The 19,000-nt window shown below is 33.3% G+C and overlaps 1 protein-coding gene across 5 annotated transcripts in view; it reads right to left on the bottom strand.

Moving 5' to 3' along the window:
* The window catches only part of LOC128155182 (GTPase-activating Rap/Ran-GAP domain-like protein 3), a 130,044-nt gene that overhangs the window by 30,368 nt on the left and 80,676 nt on the right, over window positions 1-19,000 (bottom strand). The window contains exon 1 of one of the 5 annotated variants that reach the window (XM_052816778.1): window positions 13,932-15,194. The exons of 2 other annotated variants lie outside the window; for them this stretch is intronic. In XM_052816778.1, the coding sequence (XP_052672738.1) occupies window positions 13,932-14,173 (242 nt within the window). In that variant the 5' untranslated portion in view covers window positions 14,174-15,194. Of the gene's footprint in view, window positions 1-13,931; window positions 15,195-19,000 lie in introns of those variants that run through there. 2 more of the 5 variants (XM_052816771.1, XM_052816772.1) reach the window with 2 other exon arrangements.

The raw sequence follows: 19,000 nt of genomic DNA, 5'->3' as shown, positions 1-19,000 counted from the left end.
AAACGAACGACCTTACAATATTAAAATCATTACACAATTTTTTCGAATTGTTTCCGATACGAGTTTTTACTATTATTATTTCTATTTTTACTATTCAAATTAACCGAACTTTCCAGAAAATTCAATTTTTAACAATTACATTTCTATAATACATGGTTTGATTTAAAACCGAATTATATGTTCATATTCAATATAATTATCATTTACCTTACAAATTACTAATATTCTTGATATAATATAAAAAAATATTTTTTGAACTTTAGAATCGCTTCCGGGGTAGACAGGACGTTGCGTTTGGTTAATTTCAGCGCTATACATGTATCTATACTAAGACCACAAATCAAAATATTCACAGAATATATCAAGTCTCCATCTGAACCTCTCACGAGAAACACTGTGGGGGGAAATAACCATAAAAAAATTAAAACTAAACAGCAGCTGAATGGAGTTTACGATTTCATAATATTATTTTAAAACTTTAAATGAGAATATTTCTCATCAAGCAGACGTTTGTAATTGTGCGGAACTCAAGCGATTCATTTCCCTGTATTCAAACAGTTCGTTAACGTTGATGGCCGTTGGATTGGAGTTCGAACCGAAAACTACCAGTCGTAAAAAGAATACTAGTAACCGGTTAGAAAACCACTTCGTATTTATCTCTTGGTTAATTACTTGAACAATAAATTCTGTTAGTTTGCTGATGCTAGGAGGTCTTAACGCTTCAATTCACCCATTGCGACAATTAGGCCTCCAACATTGACAGGGAAGACTTGCGTCATCATTATAACGTCATCAACAAACGGATTGCGTTTTGGTGTCCATTCTATCGGCTGGACGCCTATTGGTTCAAATCGGCGAGGTGTGATCGGATAAGTCTATCAAGTTTGATTTTTTCCTATATTCTTCAACAGACCATTTCTTTTTAAGGAGATTTGAATGGTCTAAAAATTGCCGCAACCATTTAGCTCTCTTTAGGATATATTTATCCTAAAACATGTTCAAAGTACAAATATAGTTGTTTAAGAATTCTTCCTTAGAAGCAATACAAATTAATTATATATTTTTGATGGGAATAATTATAATGATGCTGTTGTGTCCCAGTTTCTTTTTATTTATTCATTTGGGGGTAAGGAAGAAAATTATTTGAACAAAAGTCATGGTAATCATTTCAGTAAGCTGTTTAGGCATTTTATTGGCCTCTTGTTTTTTTCTGCTAACTCACCACTTGAATTAAGCAAGTTATTAACAGTATATATACTCACAATTATGAATAATTTCCGGAAGGTTTTTATAAAAGTTTCCTTTTAGAAACCTTTCTACTCTCTTTAAAACACTCATTGTCAATCTACTTGACAGATGCAAAAAGTAGGTCAAATAGACAAGATTGACAAAGATCATGTTCTCTTTTACTACAATCTTCTCCTTTTTAACTTAAGACCAATATCTTTTCCTTCCTTCTCGATATTTAGACATTGGAGTTTCCGATGCTGTCAAAATATAGGTTCATTTTTTAGAAATATAATGAAAGCGTACGTGCTTTTCATGAATACATATACATCCTCTGTTTAAAAAAAAAGGACAAAAGAAATAAGAAATGCGACAATTTTATGCATTATGATCAATTTCACCTCGACACTTCCTAATTCATTTATTTTGAAAAAAATGTAACCAGAATTGAAATATATTGTACCTTAAGTATAGCGTAAAGTTGTGAGAATGTTAAATGAAATAAGAAATAAGAAATGAAGAGACGCCTCATTTTCACGAGTCATAGAGACGCTAGAATGAATTTTTGTTCAATACATCATTTATTCAAGATTAAAAGACTGGCAAAAGTACAGTACCGATCAGACCCAACCTTACACCAGAGTAAACCCCAACTAAACCCCGGGTTTACTTTCTTGGTTTACTTTGGGTTTACTCCGGGTCTACTTTTTGAAAAAATTGTGTCCACTCGGGGTTTACTTTGGGTTTACTCGGAAATAGTTTTTGGGGTTAACTGTACGCATTGAAGTGTGAAGCAGACATACCATCTAAATGCCTGTAATTACTGCCCCTTGTATATTCCGAATACACATGTAGCATCTGCTTTCAGGGGTATACTTCTGATCGGGGTATACTCTCTGTGCCCACTCTGGGTTTACTCTGGGTCCACTTTAGTAAAGCCGGAGTAAACCCAGAGTAAAGCCACAAAGAAAACCCAGGGTTTAGTTTGGGTTTACTTTCTGTTTACTTTCTGTTAAGTTGGGTCTGATCGGTACTGTATATATATTATAAATAATATTTTGGAAATGTTTTAGGGTATTGGAAGTTAATATTCAATTACCCAAATATTTCACAGGCGAAACGTTCAAGTCATTATGAATGTTAAAATGTGTATATCAAGAACTTCTTTTTGTCCGTGTATCATGTAAAGACAAGTAAATTCAAACGTATTTTGGACAATATAATGGTACATTTACTATGTACATGCATGTACACTGTAATGCGATGCGAACCCTTTCCAATTTTAATTCGTATGTCATTTCAATCTCCATTAAATTAAGGGTTATCATGGTTGAGTTAAACAGCCATCTTTCATTTTATTGCCTACAACAAAAACATTTTTAGAAAGCTGCATATATATCTAGACTAAGTGTATATTAAGAGTTCCTATAAGTCATTTTTAAGTACAACTAATACATCAACACTTATAAGTGAAGATGAATTTCATAAGCATCTGGTTCTTTTAAGAAGACTCCTTTTAAACATCTGGCCAAATGGGAAGCAGAAAATTAAGCATTAGATCGAAATAATGCCATGTCGCCAATTGGACTGTCAAAAAGCGTTTGCCTTAGGATTATCAAATTAAAAACTTGAACAAACAAATGCACACACTAACAGTTTTTAATTCTATTATATATTAAAAAATGTAAACATCCTTTTTTCAAGGAAGCACAATTACGACATTTTATAGTTTAAGATTTCCAGGAAAACGATATCACACTGTACACGCTTACAAAAGTGTTTGCATAATACACACTGAAATAAGAGTGCATAGTATTTCTAACTATGCTGACATTTTCTGTCCAATAAATGCAAGTTACTTCCATCTAGGAAAATGTGTCATTTATAGGAGCAATAAGCTTTTACATGCAGAAAAAATACACCAAAACTGTTCATTTATCAGGTGACATCTCTCTGCCAACTTGCCAATGCAAGTTATTTCTTACAGCTTAATTATGACATATGTATTTTGTAAGATGTTTTGACAATATGCGGCATAGATATACATGTATAGAAATGCAACATGAATATGTTTACATGCAAAAATACGAAAATACAAACGTGCAATCAGATAGCAAGATTACATAAGAACCATTTTTAACAAGACCTTGCACTTGCGGTAGGATGTTACTATCTTCTTCATGCGACAAAACAAGTTAAAAATGACGCTGGTTTCAAGTGAAACATACACAGATTGAGTAGTCTTAGCTCAAAAGCCAGCAAAATCTTTCAGAGCTATGGTGTGGCTGAGTGTCTAACAATGAAATAGACAGGCCTACGTGACATTGCTGTTTGACACAACTACCCAAAGTCCAAGCTCCTGTTAAAATGGTTCTAAATATCGAATGTTGTAAAAAAAAAAAGTGACATACGCCATGCAGATTATTCATGTCGATATCCAAATAATTCTTACATGTATATGTTTATTATACATGTATGTTGGCATACATCTTTTTATGTCAACATGCAACTTTTAAAATTGACACACAAGGGTTATTCACGCTCCCTTTTCCGATAAAAATTGCGTAAATTACATGGCAATACAAATATGATAGGATGCACATGTTGACATAAATAAGTTGCATATTGCATGCATGCGGGGCGTCACATAGGGACTGTAATCAATTAAGTAAATAGGTTTTATTCATTTTTATCAGACAACTTAAACGTGCATGTGTTATTAAACGTGCATGTGTTACATCATAATTTTAAAAATATCAATTTAAACTTTTAATGCAACACATGTTATCATAATAAACTTCCATTTTCATGTTGACGAAATTATCTTCAACGTATCGGTGTTGACAACCTGTAGAGATATTAATTGCATGTAAAAAAGATAAGCCAATATTCATGACCAAATACATAATGAAAGTTTTAAAAATTCAACATTTCTGGGTTTTGATCACTGACATATTGTAAATTTTGAATACCGGATGGTAGTAAATACAAAATTTCTATCAAATTTACAAGAGTCATCCTTTCATATCTTCAAACTATTCGAATTTTTATCTGTGATCCAATTGATTTAGTCAATTTATGTGTATTAGATTTACGATTCACATATTAACTTTTTGAACTACTACGAATCTCCATTGGTTATTGCCATTTCTTACGTGAATAGATTACTGGCAGCTTAATGAGTGACCATTGACCCTGTGTGGAATAATGCTTATCCCTTTTTGCCTAATAAACACAAGCTTTTTATCTTTTTCCATTACTGTACATTGCAAACTGAATGGAGTATAATTTGATATCAGACGAAACCGAACGCTTTACTCATTAAGATAAGAGACAGTGCTCTTTGCTGAATAAATATCAAATTTACATTAAAGCCACCTGAAAAGCGAAATAACTCGAGTTTACCACTTCTCTCATGCAGGAATGCTTTTTTAGCCACAACCAAAGCCGCCAAGTATTGTACGTACATTGTACCTGAATATTTCGGCATTTACCCCTTTTTAAGCAAATACTGCGCTACATTTTCTGAAAATCAGTTTTTTTTCTATTACTTCCTTAAAATTGCTTAATCGTTTAATAATTTTTTTTGAATATTTCTAAAAAATCAACATAAAATTAAAAAGATTTTTACAGAACATGTTTATATGAAGAAGATATTTTTTTAGTCCTAGCCTAGAGTGGGGACTTTTAAAATTTGTATTGCGAGTTTATTTCATTGGAAATGGAAGAAACGTGCAGTTTGAAGAATCAAACAGATTCTATGATTATGTATACATGTATTTCAGGAACTGATATAATATCGGTTATTTGTTTTAAAATTAAGTCAATATGCATCAATTGTTTTGTTTGTTATTTGTCTTCTTAAGAACTTCAGCTTTAATTAAATGCCAAAACAACTGTAACATTATTAAGAAACAGTAATCAAAAATGAATTTTTTTTTATAAAAGTTGTTGTTCCTTACGTGGAAGTTTAGAACCATTTTAACAAGAGCTTTGACTTTGGGTAGTTGTGTCAAACGGCAATGTGACGTAGACCTGTCTGTTTCATTGAAGGCCCCTCAGCCAAGGCTCTTTGAAATCAACAAGATTTGTCTGGCTTTTGAGCGAAGAATACGCAATCGATGTATATTTCGCTTGCAACCAGCGTCATTTTAACTTTTTTTCACGCAAGAAACAGATAGTAACGTCCTGCTGAAAGTCCAAGGCCTTGTTAAAATGGTTCTATTGTAACAGACCATGTACTTTCAATTTCTACATAAAATGTCAGTTTCTTTGCTATATATGCTGGCCCACTATTCCCCACCTTAAGCGAAAGTGACTACACTGCAAGAACAAGTTCCAATACATGCAAGTACAGTTTCGTGTCCATTTTCAGAAAATGTAGCAAGTTATAGTATAACATTGCTTTAGTGTTAGTGTTAATGCACCATTTAAACACGCTCAAGATTGCACGGACTAATCCTGACCTCCTACATGTACAGTGTATGTCTACCGTACTTTATTTATACAATAACTCCCCCTTCCCCTCCCAACCAACAGTGTCCTCATTAAACGCTTGCATTCGGCGTCAGCTTTACTAGAGATATGTTTATATTTCAGGAAGTTCTTTTTATTGCCAATGTATTGGTGAATAGCTAGACTCCTTTGCAAACTGTGTACGTATATTTGTGTTATTGTGGCTAAGGGCCCACTTAATTCATTAAGGAATTTTGGTTCGAAAGAGTGTTTATTTTTACAGTTTGGTTTCGGCAATTATTCTTAATTCATTAGTGCTAATATATGAGAATAAATGTCAAAGTACAATGTACAATATAATTACGAATATTTCTCCTGATTTATGGGCTTGAGCACAAAAAATCGCATTCACAATCGATAAAATTAATAAATAGTGCCATAAATCATATTTATACTTCTTAAGCTATCTCTATCGCCATAGCATCCAAATAATTGCAATAAATTAGTTAAGAAATTTCTATAATTTTATTATAAATGTATATAAATATCATAATAAATCTAATTACGAGTCGGCAACAATATACATAAAATGCCTTGACATTTGGACTATTCCTTGCAAAGAGAGACAACTTTCTTTGAATATGTAAAATCCTGATCAATACATATCCCAGCGGTCTAATGACCATTCCAGAAATTTTACAAGGCCTTTGTATGAACACAACCTAGTGAGATGCCATGACGAACATTGCAGCGGATAAGACATCTCTATAGGGTTATAATAATGAACGAAAAAAGTGAGCAAGCTCACATACACTAAATAATTTAATAAAGGGCATAACTCGCAAAAAAAAAAATCTTCCTGCAAATATGCTAAATTATTTCTGTGTCTTTAACAACTAAAACATTTTAATTTCATAAGGGCCGAAAAATAATGGAATGGGAATTTCCTGGTATTATGTACATCTACACATTGTGTTCTAATTGCCTACAAAGTTTCTATAATTTCCATGCAGCGGTTTAAGCGGAATTGCTCTTACAAACTGTTCATTACTATATTCAATACAACATACAATGTATACAATATAATTCTAAGTTCAAAAGAGCCAAAATTCTTACAAAAATATAACAAACAGAATTTCCTGGTAATATGCACATCTACATATTGTGTCCTAAATGCCTACACAGTTTCACTGAATTCCATGCAGCGGGTAAAAAGAAGTTGCGCTTACAACTGTTCAATGCTGTTTAACAAAGAGTCAAAATTCTATTGTTCATAAAGGCCGAGATTACCAGAAAAATTATGGAATCGGAATTTCCTGGTAATATGCATATCTGCACATTGTTTCCTAAATGCCTACAAAGTTTCACTAAATTACATACAGCGGTTTACGAGAAATTGTAAGTACAAAAAATACCCCCGGACTGACGGCTAACTGTTTGGCTGAAGGGCGGACGGACGGATTGACTGACTGACTGACGGACCAGTCAAAAACATTATACCCCTGGCCACTTCATTGTTTGGGGTATAATAAAAGCAAGAAGAAGAATATTGAATTTCTGAAACAAAAGCACAAAATTTTTTCAAGTCATTTTATCACACCATGAAAAGAGGCATTGGTTTACATTGAATATTACATTGTACTAAAGAAGTGAAAGTCCATTATCGAAGGTTGCTTTGTGACAAGTTTAGCTAAAACTGAGGTGCAGACTTTTGGAAGGAGACAACACCCCCAAACAAGAAAAGAGATTTAAAGACCTACCAAACAATATGCCCTCTATATTTGATCTAGGGATCACATAAAAAAGTTTTTGCAGCTAATACCCACCCGTATCATTTTATTATGAAATATGAATATAAGGCAACACAAAACCCCAACAAAATAATCAAATTTAATATGAAAATTTAATCAGATTGACTTAATGCATAAACCAATTTCAAGATGTTTTCCGTAAAAGTATGCTTGCAACTGTGCATTAAAATATTTTATGGACCAATCAATAAATTTTTGAATAACTTTGATAAGAGTTATCCTTCTTTACGTATTCCCTTTGACAACTGATGGCGACCATTTACACGGCTTTAACAAATTTATCGATCCTGATACAATCAAATAAGAATAAACAAGCTTTCTATATAAAACGAGCGAACGTTTATGGTAAAAAATAATAATAATAATAAAAAAAATATATAAAAAACAACTATATGTTCTCATCATATATATCTATATAACTTCTCCAAATTAAAGTTTCTGACTTCAAGAATTATAAAAAGATCAATGTTTATGAAAGACAAACAGTGATGTAAAAACAAGACAAGAACAAAAAAAAAAAAAATACAAAACCTCCCAAAATCATCGATTATGGCTAAAAATATCATTGCTGAACAATAATGTTAAAAACCTTTTCTTAATTATCACAATAAATTATTATCTCGAGAAAATTTTCATCAATCGATGTTTAATTTGTCCAGATATTGCTTTTCTCCGACTGCATCTGGTGGAATGCGAATGCTATAAAGTATCATACAGTGGCATCGTTATAAAGAGATAAAATCGGGATTAAATAAATGGTGAACGCAAACTCTTCAGGGAAAATGGATTTACGGCCTAGTTTTTTTTCTTCATAAACCTATATAAATACTCTGATACTCCTGCAGTGAAGATCGATTCAAGAACATCAGACGTTAAATACCAATCAAACAAAAAATAATGAATATTTCCTTAGATTCAGTTTGCTAATGGTAAAAAAAAATAAAAGCAAAGGGGATAATAACAACTTAACGTACCTCACTACACCTACACTTGTACTTTTTAAGACATTACGTCACACGATGGCGATTGAAATGTTTTGTTAAACTGTTAATATCGTTCAGTTATGATGCATATCGTCGTAGCTTAGTGGATAAAGTACTGGGCTTTTGAACCGCAGATCATGAGTTCGAATCCGCCTGGAGCTTTTGTTCATGTTTAGTCATATAATTTTTGAAAATGTAATTTTTCATCAAAAATTGCACATTTATTTGCCTATTAGACTTGAATACTTCTTATCCATAATGATTTCTATCATAATCAAGTAATTTTCTGCTGATTTGAGAAAATATTTCACAGTGTAGTGAGCCACCTTAAGAAAATGAAGATAAAATCTGGTTAGAGAAAAACATACTAACATACTGCTTTTTTCATTGCTTTATTGATGTTTTAAAATGAAATTAAATCGGTACTAAAGAAATGTACATAGCAGATACGGTAAACCACAGAAGCATGGCTGGTGTTGTATGATAATACAAGTGATCAATCCGTTTACATTTTTGCTTAATCACATGTTCTTATAAAAACTATGCCTATGGCTTCTACTGCAATTCATTTGACTATGGGTTTTAAAATGCCTGCATCTTCTATCGATTTTTCCATTTTTTTTTTCAAAAGACATTTGCGTGTAAAATGAACGATGGCTAATTTTGCTTCGACATTTTATAATTTCCTCTCGGTACTCAAGTCCTTTATTTTTTTATATAGCGCAGGAAACAAACTGAAATCGACGTTAACAGTACATGAAGCTACACTTTGCATCAGATTATTTAACTGTGTTGACACTTTTAGCTGCAAAGATTTCCCTTCCAGCTATCAAAATATTGGACTGAAAAACCGAAAGGGGGAATTTCACAATCACGCATATAGAACAAGAGGCCAATTGGCCTTAACGGTCACCTGAGTAGCATATAACCCATACATAAACTTGTCGAGGAGTCTCATATATGCATTTAATTAGTTTTCATTCTGATGAAGAAAAATTATAAATCCGTAAAGATCTGGTCTACAAAATCATGAATTCCTTTCAGGTGTGTGGGAGTAAAGAAGATAATTTTTGAACATTATATGCATTAACACCTATACATCCATTTTGGCCCTGCCCTAGAGTCAAAACCTGTACTCCAGGGGACATGAAATATAAAATTTTAGTAGAGGACTTCCGGGTAAACATAATTATGAAGTCAGTTTTTCATACAGATGTGTGGGAACAGAGAAGAAGATTTTTAAACATTAATGCATTCACACTATATTCCCCCATGTCCTGAACCCCTGACCCAGGGGCCATGAATTTCACAATTTTGGGAGTCAGTGGACATCGTAACCATGCATGTATTCAGTTTTTTTGCCCCCATGTGTGGGAGTAAAGAAGAAGATTTTTAAAGATTTAATACATTTTTATTATATGGCCATATTGGCCCCACCCTAGAGCCCGAACCCCTGACACAGGGGTCATGAATTTCACAATTTTGGTAGAAGGCTTCATGGACATCATAACCATGCATTTAGTCTTTAACAAATATATATGGGAGTAGAGAAGAAGATTTTTAAAGATTTAATACATTTTTACTATATGGCCATATTGACCCCACCCTAGAGCCTGAACCACTGACACAGGTGTCATGAATTTCACAATTTTGGTAGAGAGCTTCATGGACAACATAAGCATGCATTTAGTTTTTAACAATTATATATGGGAGTAGAGAAGAAGATTTTCTAAGATTCAATACATTTTTACTATATGGCCATATTGGCCCCACCCCAGAGCCAGAACCCCTGACCCAGGGGCAATGAATTTCACAATTTTGGTAGAGGGCTTCATGGACATCATCACCATGCAACCAGTTTTTTAGTACATGTAATATGTGTGGGAGTAGAGAAGATTTTCGAAAAATTTTGCTTTTTTTGCATATTTGGCCCCACCTGTGGTGCCCCCCCCGGGGGGGGGGGGGGGTAGAGCTATGAATTTTACAATTTAAATTCCTCTTACCATAGAGATGCCTCACATAAAAAATGGTAACAATTTGAATTGTAGTTTTTAAGAAGAAGTTAAAAATGTAAAATTGTTAACGCACGACGGACGACGACGGACGAAAACAGATAGCAATAGGTCACCTGAGTTTACTCAGGTGACCTAAAAAGACTTGAAAAAAGGATGAATTGAAAGTCTATGACTATGTGTATCTTGATTTATTTTCTTGAATTGTAATCCAGGATGCCCAGAAATAATGTTTTAGTATTGAGTCGGGAACAAAGATGGCCATGATGATGTAAAAATCGTACCAAATCCAGGACGCACAATTACTAGAAAAGGTACATCATTAAAGTATATATACTATATACTATTTTCTTCAACATTAGCAATATCAAATTGTCTCTGCAGCAATACAAGTTAATTGAATGAGTTTGGTTGCGCAAACCCGCGTAACAGTTTACACTTCTAAGACGTTTTTTAGAATGTGTGTACATTCATTGCTTACAAAAAAGCATAAAGAACCTATCACATTTAAGAACCAAATATCTGAAATAGATACAATTATATGACCAAAACAGAATTCTTGCGCAGATCCTTCTAAGACAAAAAAAAATACCTAAATAACTCGATAAATCTGGACATAACCTCCGAATGATATTCAATAACGCCATCATTTAATGACATATAAAGTTTGTAAGCCTTCGTTTAATATGCATTGCGTCTAGTTTGATCATAATAAGCAACGTCAGGCCTCTGCGTACGTATTCAATTATTGGTACGTATGGAGTTCAGATAGTGTATTAGAGGATAGCCAGTGGACAGTGATAGTTAATCCTGAGAAGGAACGTGACAATTTGGGCGGAGGGATGCGCTAGTTATGGCGGCGGCCATGACGGAATCGATCAATATGGAGGGGAATATAGCCACGATTTACTCACGGCGATTTACTCGCCTTTCTCACGTCAACGTCTCACGGATAAATAGCACTTTCACTTCTGATTTATATTAACCTTTCATCAGGATAGTCACTGTCTATGTAAACCGAGACAAAGATACGTAACTAGTGTGAAAGTTTATATCTGATTCATTATATGACCGTTGTTCTGATAGAAACGCTGCAGTAATAATGCGTTTGATTTTTTTCCTTTTTTGGAGTAAATATTACTATGTTAGTCGACAAAAAAACAAAACAAAAACACCCCCCCCCCAAAAAAAAAAACAAACAAAAAAACCAAGAAAAGAACCCCCCCCCCCCCCCCCCCAAAACAACAACAAAAAACCGGAGGAAGAATAGAAATGGGTAAGAAATCTGTTGGAATAACACACAAGTACATTTTATGTTCGGTGTTTAAGTTCAGAAAAAAACCCCATCAATTAAAGTACTTTCCTACATGAATTTTATAGTCTTCAATGACCGTACATTACTTTAACAGTTGATGACATTGAAACAAACATTTCAGAGATTTAAGTAAACTATGCAATCTGTACCAGCTAAACTGCTATAAATTGTAAAACGTTCCATCGTCACTGAACAAGAACAATACAATCAATGAACAATTTAAACGCTGCTTTCTTTTCGACCACATTCCGCAAACCCGTGAAAAAAGGATGCATTAATAAATAATCATATAGTTCAAACCACTTATGTTTCAATCGATCAGTCCTAACTTAAAAGCATTCTTGCACGTGACAAAGAAAAAAATAACGCGGATGTTTTTTTCTTAAAGTTTCCAATTAATGATTAAAGTTTTGTAATAAAAATATAATATTTATATAAAAGCTCAAGCTTTGATACAAATAAATAGCACATGTAACGTTAAGGGGAAAAAAAGAAAGTCAATATATGATAAAAGTTGAAGATCAAACGTTTATTTGTAACCGATCAAAGTACCGTTGTGATTTTTAAAGTCATACAAAATATTGTTCAGTGCATAAAAATACACGTAAATGCACTAATATTTTATTTTTAAAGGGAGTTTTATTGAATGGCGCCAAAGGGTGCCAGACAGGTAAAAAAAATGTCCAAGAAACTGTCATCTCAGAGAGAGAGAGAGAGAGAGAGAGAGAGAGAGAGAGAGAGAGAATCTAAAAGGGTTAAGACGAGTTTGATTTAATCGAAATACACGTATATTACAAAGTAATAGCACCTGTAAATAGCTAGTCTCAATCATCACTTTTACAGTTCTTGCAACAATCAAACAACTTAACTACAGACATTAAAGAATTGATTTTCACTTGACTTGCAATGCAAATAAAGAAACAAATCACAAAAACAACTAGAGCTCTGATACACGCACATTTACTGCATTAAATTTGATCAGATCCCAGTAATAACTCACTTTTATTATAAAAAAAAGAGACAGACACACACTACATCATAGTTCAGATTGAAAACGTTTTGGACAGTTTTCCGTGTTTGACAACTTTAAAGCTCAGAAATGAATCCCTTCTGATGCTTTTCATTAGATCTACTTTGACTTGATTTTATGCAACCCGAAGAAATCCTGCGGTAAATGTTCATGTTCATTATAAAACGGAAATTGATATCCATCACAAGATGAGAACATTACTGGAGTAGCAAAACGCAACACTTCGGTCGCTTACTACGATTACTGGGTACCACGAAATGGTGCAATTAACATATACCCAATTCAGTTATCTTTTATTAAGCGGCATATATTTGGCAGTCAACATTGATAACCTTCTTGTCAAAATGACGACCAAATTTTACAAATCAAATGCATTCTTTTCGTCTTTTATTTCCCGATGGAGACATCAGTTTTGGGGAATTGATACAAAGTGTAAATATTACGTGATTTATAAAATTATCCTCATACATGATTCATTGTACAAAATGTATTTACAATAGTAAGATATTTTTGGAAAGGGCAAGTGTTTTGGCGTTTGTTGTATTTAAATAAAATATGGAAAAATTCTCCGTTAAAACTCACGCAAAAGAGCATCAAATAAAAAAAAACTTTGTATCCACTGGACACTCTTACAGTTTTCCCAAACAGTAAATTATCATTTAAATGCTACTAAAATTTTGAAACTAATTTTAATTTTCGATTAGTGAATCTTAATTTCATCTAACTGTATCAAAATTAATAGCTCGCCGATTATCAAATTACTGTTTAGGCGACGCTTCAATTGCAAGGAATATTAGATAAGGGCTGTGAAAATACGGGCAGATATTGCTATCACTGACTCTGGTTACATAAGGGAAGCAATTTTGACTGTCCTTGATTGTTTCAACGATAAAATTGGTTATGAGGGAAAAAATATCTGCATGCATTTTCTGATTTGAGGGGAGAAAAGAAATCTTTTCCCGATTAGTTTCTTTTAATGTTTTCGTGTATCAAATCATACAACCATATTCAAAGCCATCAAATCAGAAAACAATTAGGGACAAGGATATAAGTCAACCATTTGGATTAAAACTTGTATCTTGCGGAACATAAACTTACCCGTAATATGACAGGGGGTTTGATTTTGTAGCACTTAACGGTCGATGTCCGTGCGTCACCTGCGGTACTTTTAATGTCTCCTTTGCCGTAATGGTTGGCATCAGACTTTCTTTCTTTTTACGCCTCTTAATCGACGAGAAAGATCTTTTGAGCTTATCCTTAAAAGAGATATCCTCCTCGTCCTGAGTTCGAAGATTCTGAAGAGAGCTTGACAAGGCTTTGTCAAACGGAGTTAAAAGCATCGTCGCAGTATCGTCTGGCTGTATTTAAACGCTGAATAAATTCTCCTGACACTTGTTCAAGTTCAAAGGCAGATATTCCTTTGCTTTGTAATAACTATTGTATAAACAGTATTTTATCGCTCTCGTGTAACAGTTTTTTCCGCAGATGTTTCCGCTGAACATCGGATATTACAATGCGTCACCGTGGACAACATCAGCCTTTATATTACTGACAGACTCCGAACGTTCTTTCTTTTACAATAAAAAGCATTGGTTATTCCGTGTAGAAGCTCACTTATATGCCACTGTCTACGAGAATTCCACATATAAAGGATCAGTATACACCAGGTAATGTATTGATCCGTTCTCTTGCAACCAAGTGGCTCTCTTCAGAAACATAAGTACGATGGGGAAGGGTGAGCTTATCTAAAGATCGCTCGGATTCTCACATATGAATTAATTCTTTTAAAGAAACCACACATGTACACTTAGTCAACATACCCAGGTCGTAGTAATTATATATCTCCATTTCCTAGTTACATTTTAATCAAAACGGAAGCGCAAAGCGATACCCCTTGGCCATAAGGAAGTTCTCTCAATAGATTTGAATTTTTAAAAATGTTTACCCGCTGATTCAATTCAAAATTTAAAATAAAAAGACTAGCTAACCTTCTGACACAGAATTAAATAGGTTTCCTGGGTAAGAACATCTGAATTCAATTTTAGGTCGAAATAATGAAAAAAAGATGACACAGTATCAAATATCACAGCCAGAGACTTAATCAAATAACAACATTGATCAAATCCTTCTTTCGCTTATAAATACGTATATGGACATCTTTCTTCAAATGAAGCATTCCCACATTGCACAGAACTCCCTATTCAGATCTGACGGCATGCGTAAATATTGTTCAATATTAGTGGTGACTTGTATCACAATCCACTCCAAAACATCAAATCCTATTAAATTATTAATGAAGAATGAATCTTCATCAATAATAACTGTTGTGCATTGTCTAGCTGAGCCTACACTGACGAATTGATGGGAGACGTGGATCAGATAATGGTGGAGTCGATTTGTTTGGGCTTAATTCGTCAATAGCTAACCATATCCGGAAAGAAAAATGTATCCCAAGTTAAACTTTGTAAATGATTAAATTAATATTCATTAAGTTTTGAAAAAAATGTGATTTTAAGGCATTTTTGAGGAGATTTGTATGATTTTTACAGTGGCCCGGAAGTGCATCTTTTTGAAACATATGCAACCTAACACAACCAGTGAGTATTGATGAATTTGATGTGGAGGGTTTTTTTTCAATATGGATTCGTGCGCTAATTGTTGATCTAGTTGGTAACCTTTTGACAGCATGCCATTGATAATGTTCTATTCACAACTTCTTGGCAATTAGCCTGTACGGAAAACAAATATTCGATTAGTACATCTGACGCCTACAGGTATTTATATCCACATCGAAAACTTAATCAAAATATCTCTAAAAAATCTGTCTTGAATAATAATGTAAGTATTAAATGTAAAATGAGAAGTGTTACATTATACACAGTAACATTATAATGGCATTCAAGATTAATTGAATCACGAACTACAAGAAATGATACTAGTAGAGGCAAAGTGTCAAAAAGTTGCTGTGGGCCGTTTCCGCGCCAAAATGTCTAACGTCATGTCATTATTGGGATAGTCCCTACCATGAGGAAACACACTAAGTCGTGGCTGTAGTAATTCATATACACATCTGCAAGTCGCATGAGATTTGATCATGGGGAGGGGGGGGGGGGGGGGTCCAAATCAGAAGATATTCATGTATTATGTAAAAGCACACGCCTGTTACTTAAAAGTAAAAAATGAATGACTGGCTGTATATCTAGATTTTATCATTAATGTTGAGGAATAGGATATTGACGTGGATCTGACCTTGCTTCGAGAAAAATGGTCGCAATTTGTTACTTTGATTCAACAGCTGTACTTAATATTGTTTTATATGATTTCGTAAACATTTCGTTGAAAATTTGCATTAAAAATGAAAATAATTCGATGTATTATTCCATGTATCTACACGCAAATTTTCTGTAGATTATATTATGTAAATTTGCAACATTTTGTTGACGTGCAACGGAATTGTCAACATTCTATATAAAACATTAATTTCTTTAGATAGGAATAGATAGCTTTTTCTACAAAATTGATTTTTGCTTTATATGTCATCCAGCATTCAACTACGATTACTTACAAATTCATCGACATACAACTAAGTTACGTGTGACTTGCAAATAACTGGACACACAGCCTTATTTTAAGGAAAAGCAACTTATTCATAAAAATTATTTATATTTAAGTCCTGAATGCTTATTTTTAGATGTCGCTGGTCCTATAACACAGATGCGGACCAATGGAATACCGACAGGTGCGTTTGTTTGTCTGCACGGCCTTAGGGCACAGTGTGTTATAGGTCCAACTACATCCAAAAATAAGCATTCCATGTTTATATTTATGCACATATTCATATAGATAGAATGTTCTATCGTTAAAATGACTGATGTCCTATGGACCCGATTTAACGATAGAATTCGTGCCATATACTCGCTTCGTAGCAAATAAAAAAAATCTATCGAGCCTAAATTTTCATATGATAGGTACCAAATACCTACAATGTTGCTCTATTATAATCCCATTTTTCCACACTACTGTTTTTGCAACGTAGTCACTGCCACTTTTCACATCACGTTTGGAAATTCGCTGTTTACGGTCGGCATGTCAATGATAAAATCCGAGTGTGATTACCGACAAAATGGTAGGCAAATTCAAACGTGTATATTAAAAAATGCCTTGGTATGACTCATTAAATGGATTTTTTTAAAATTTAACTATATACGCATGTTCAAAAAGGTTTGTAGTGTACATGTCCCCTGCAGATTATTTTTAACAGACTGAAAATCGACGCGAAGCAGATCCGCTTCGCGGCTGCTACATTGCAAGTACAATGTATGTGGGACGAATTCTTACTGTGACCTGAGCGCAGCCTGGTCACGGTAAGATTATTCTTTCTAATATTCATAGTGATGTTCATTTGTATAAAGTATTAGTGTATCTTCGCTTTTAAGCCTTTTATATACGCTCTTACTCAGGGATGTACAATTTAGATGTACATGGAACAGCTATATTAACATGTTATTCAGTTCGCTTCCGCGACTAAAATGACAGTGTCAGAAACTTTATAGTGGAAAATCTTGTTTATAATTGAGTAGATTTAATGATTATTGTTATAGTACATATCAAATTGGTTATGAAAATTTGAACGTTTCATTTAATCTTTAACTATTAAATATACTCAAAACGCGAGATGACGTTTATATTAGCGTTCATGGCACATGAATAGCCTAAGTGTATTCAAATTGAACGTGGCAGATTTTCCAATGCTAAGAAAAGGGAAATATACACTCAATGTAAATATATATGTATGAACATACAGGTATTTTTATGTGAAATACAATATAAATAATGTTGACATGCTACCAAATAACTGCATATTTAACTAATGAATAAGTTGCATGTTACAAAATAAATGTAAATAATTCTAAATTTGGACAAAAAAAGCTTAGCTGCAAGTCACATTTTGTCGATATATGGTTTATTATGAATTTTTATTTCCTTATTCTAGACTGATTACAATTTTATTGCATCCCAACATATGTTGCATTTTACAGAGCTGCAGATGTATTAATAACACAAGTCGCAAAATATGAGAGACAGCTTTCAAATTAGGGTATAAAATCTTATTATTTTCTTAATGTTTACTTAAAAAAGAAATATACTCCCCATTTTAAAAAGTCAGCTGCTTCCAAACAGGAATTATTTTTCGGTAAAATTGTTTCTCAACCTAATATGTATTTTAAGTTTGTAAACCAACAAAAAAATACCGAAATGTTAAATCAAGCGCAAGTCTATTAGTGTGTTTTCTTAGAGGAGCAATGACATCCTGGATTTTATTTCCAAAACGAGAAAAGGAATATTTAATTTGATTTCCGTATGATCTTTAAGATTCATGTATGAAGATGTATGATATGTATATCTTTAATGACCCTTATTTCTATCATACATGTAGCTAACCTTTAAATTGGGAGAGATTTTATCTTCATTTAACACACTTATCTTATAACGAATTTCTTTATTGAGTTTCGTCCTTTGACTAGTAGTATCTGCTCAGATATGCGCTGTGCTATCTCAACCAGATAAGAATATAACGAAACCTGTCATATCGTTGGAGCTTTATATCTCGAACGTCATTGACTGTGATATTTTTAACCGTTTCATTGAGATGAGGAGCAAACGATATCGGAAATTGTATGAAAACATATTCTGTCATTACTTTATCAAAATCATTAGCTCTTAGAAGACACTTATTGAGAGTTGGAGCGTATGAATATTAGAATCAATAAAAACTGTTTTGCTGATAAGACGACATGTATTTAAGAGGAACATTATTTCTGCTAAAATGGCATTCCTTTTTCAGTTGGAATGTTCAATATATATATTATACAACATTAAGGTAAGTCAAATAGAGTGACACCCTTTCAACATGAAGTGCATATGCTTGATCAGAGATCTAGAGTGATGTATATCATAAAAAAGTATACTTTACAAGACTATAAAAGGTTAGAACCTTACAAAACTGCAAGTGAAATGGAAAACATTTCAAATTTTATTTATACTTCCCTCTCTTAAGGAGGTTGGCTCCTGAAATAAAAGTCGGGATTTTTTAATGATGAAGGTTGGCACCTGAAATAATAGTAATGTCAATCATCCGAAAACCACTTGTTTTAAGATAAGAACCT

Source organism: Crassostrea angulata, chromosome 7, assembly GCF_025612915.1.
Source record: "Crassostrea angulata isolate pt1a10 chromosome 7, ASM2561291v2, whole genome shotgun sequence".
NCBI classification, from domain to species: Eukaryota; Metazoa; Mollusca; class Bivalvia; order Ostreida; family Ostreidae; genus Magallana; species Magallana angulata.
The sequence above is the reverse complement of the archived record's forward strand: the minus strand, read 5'-3'. Positions and strand labels throughout refer to the sequence as shown.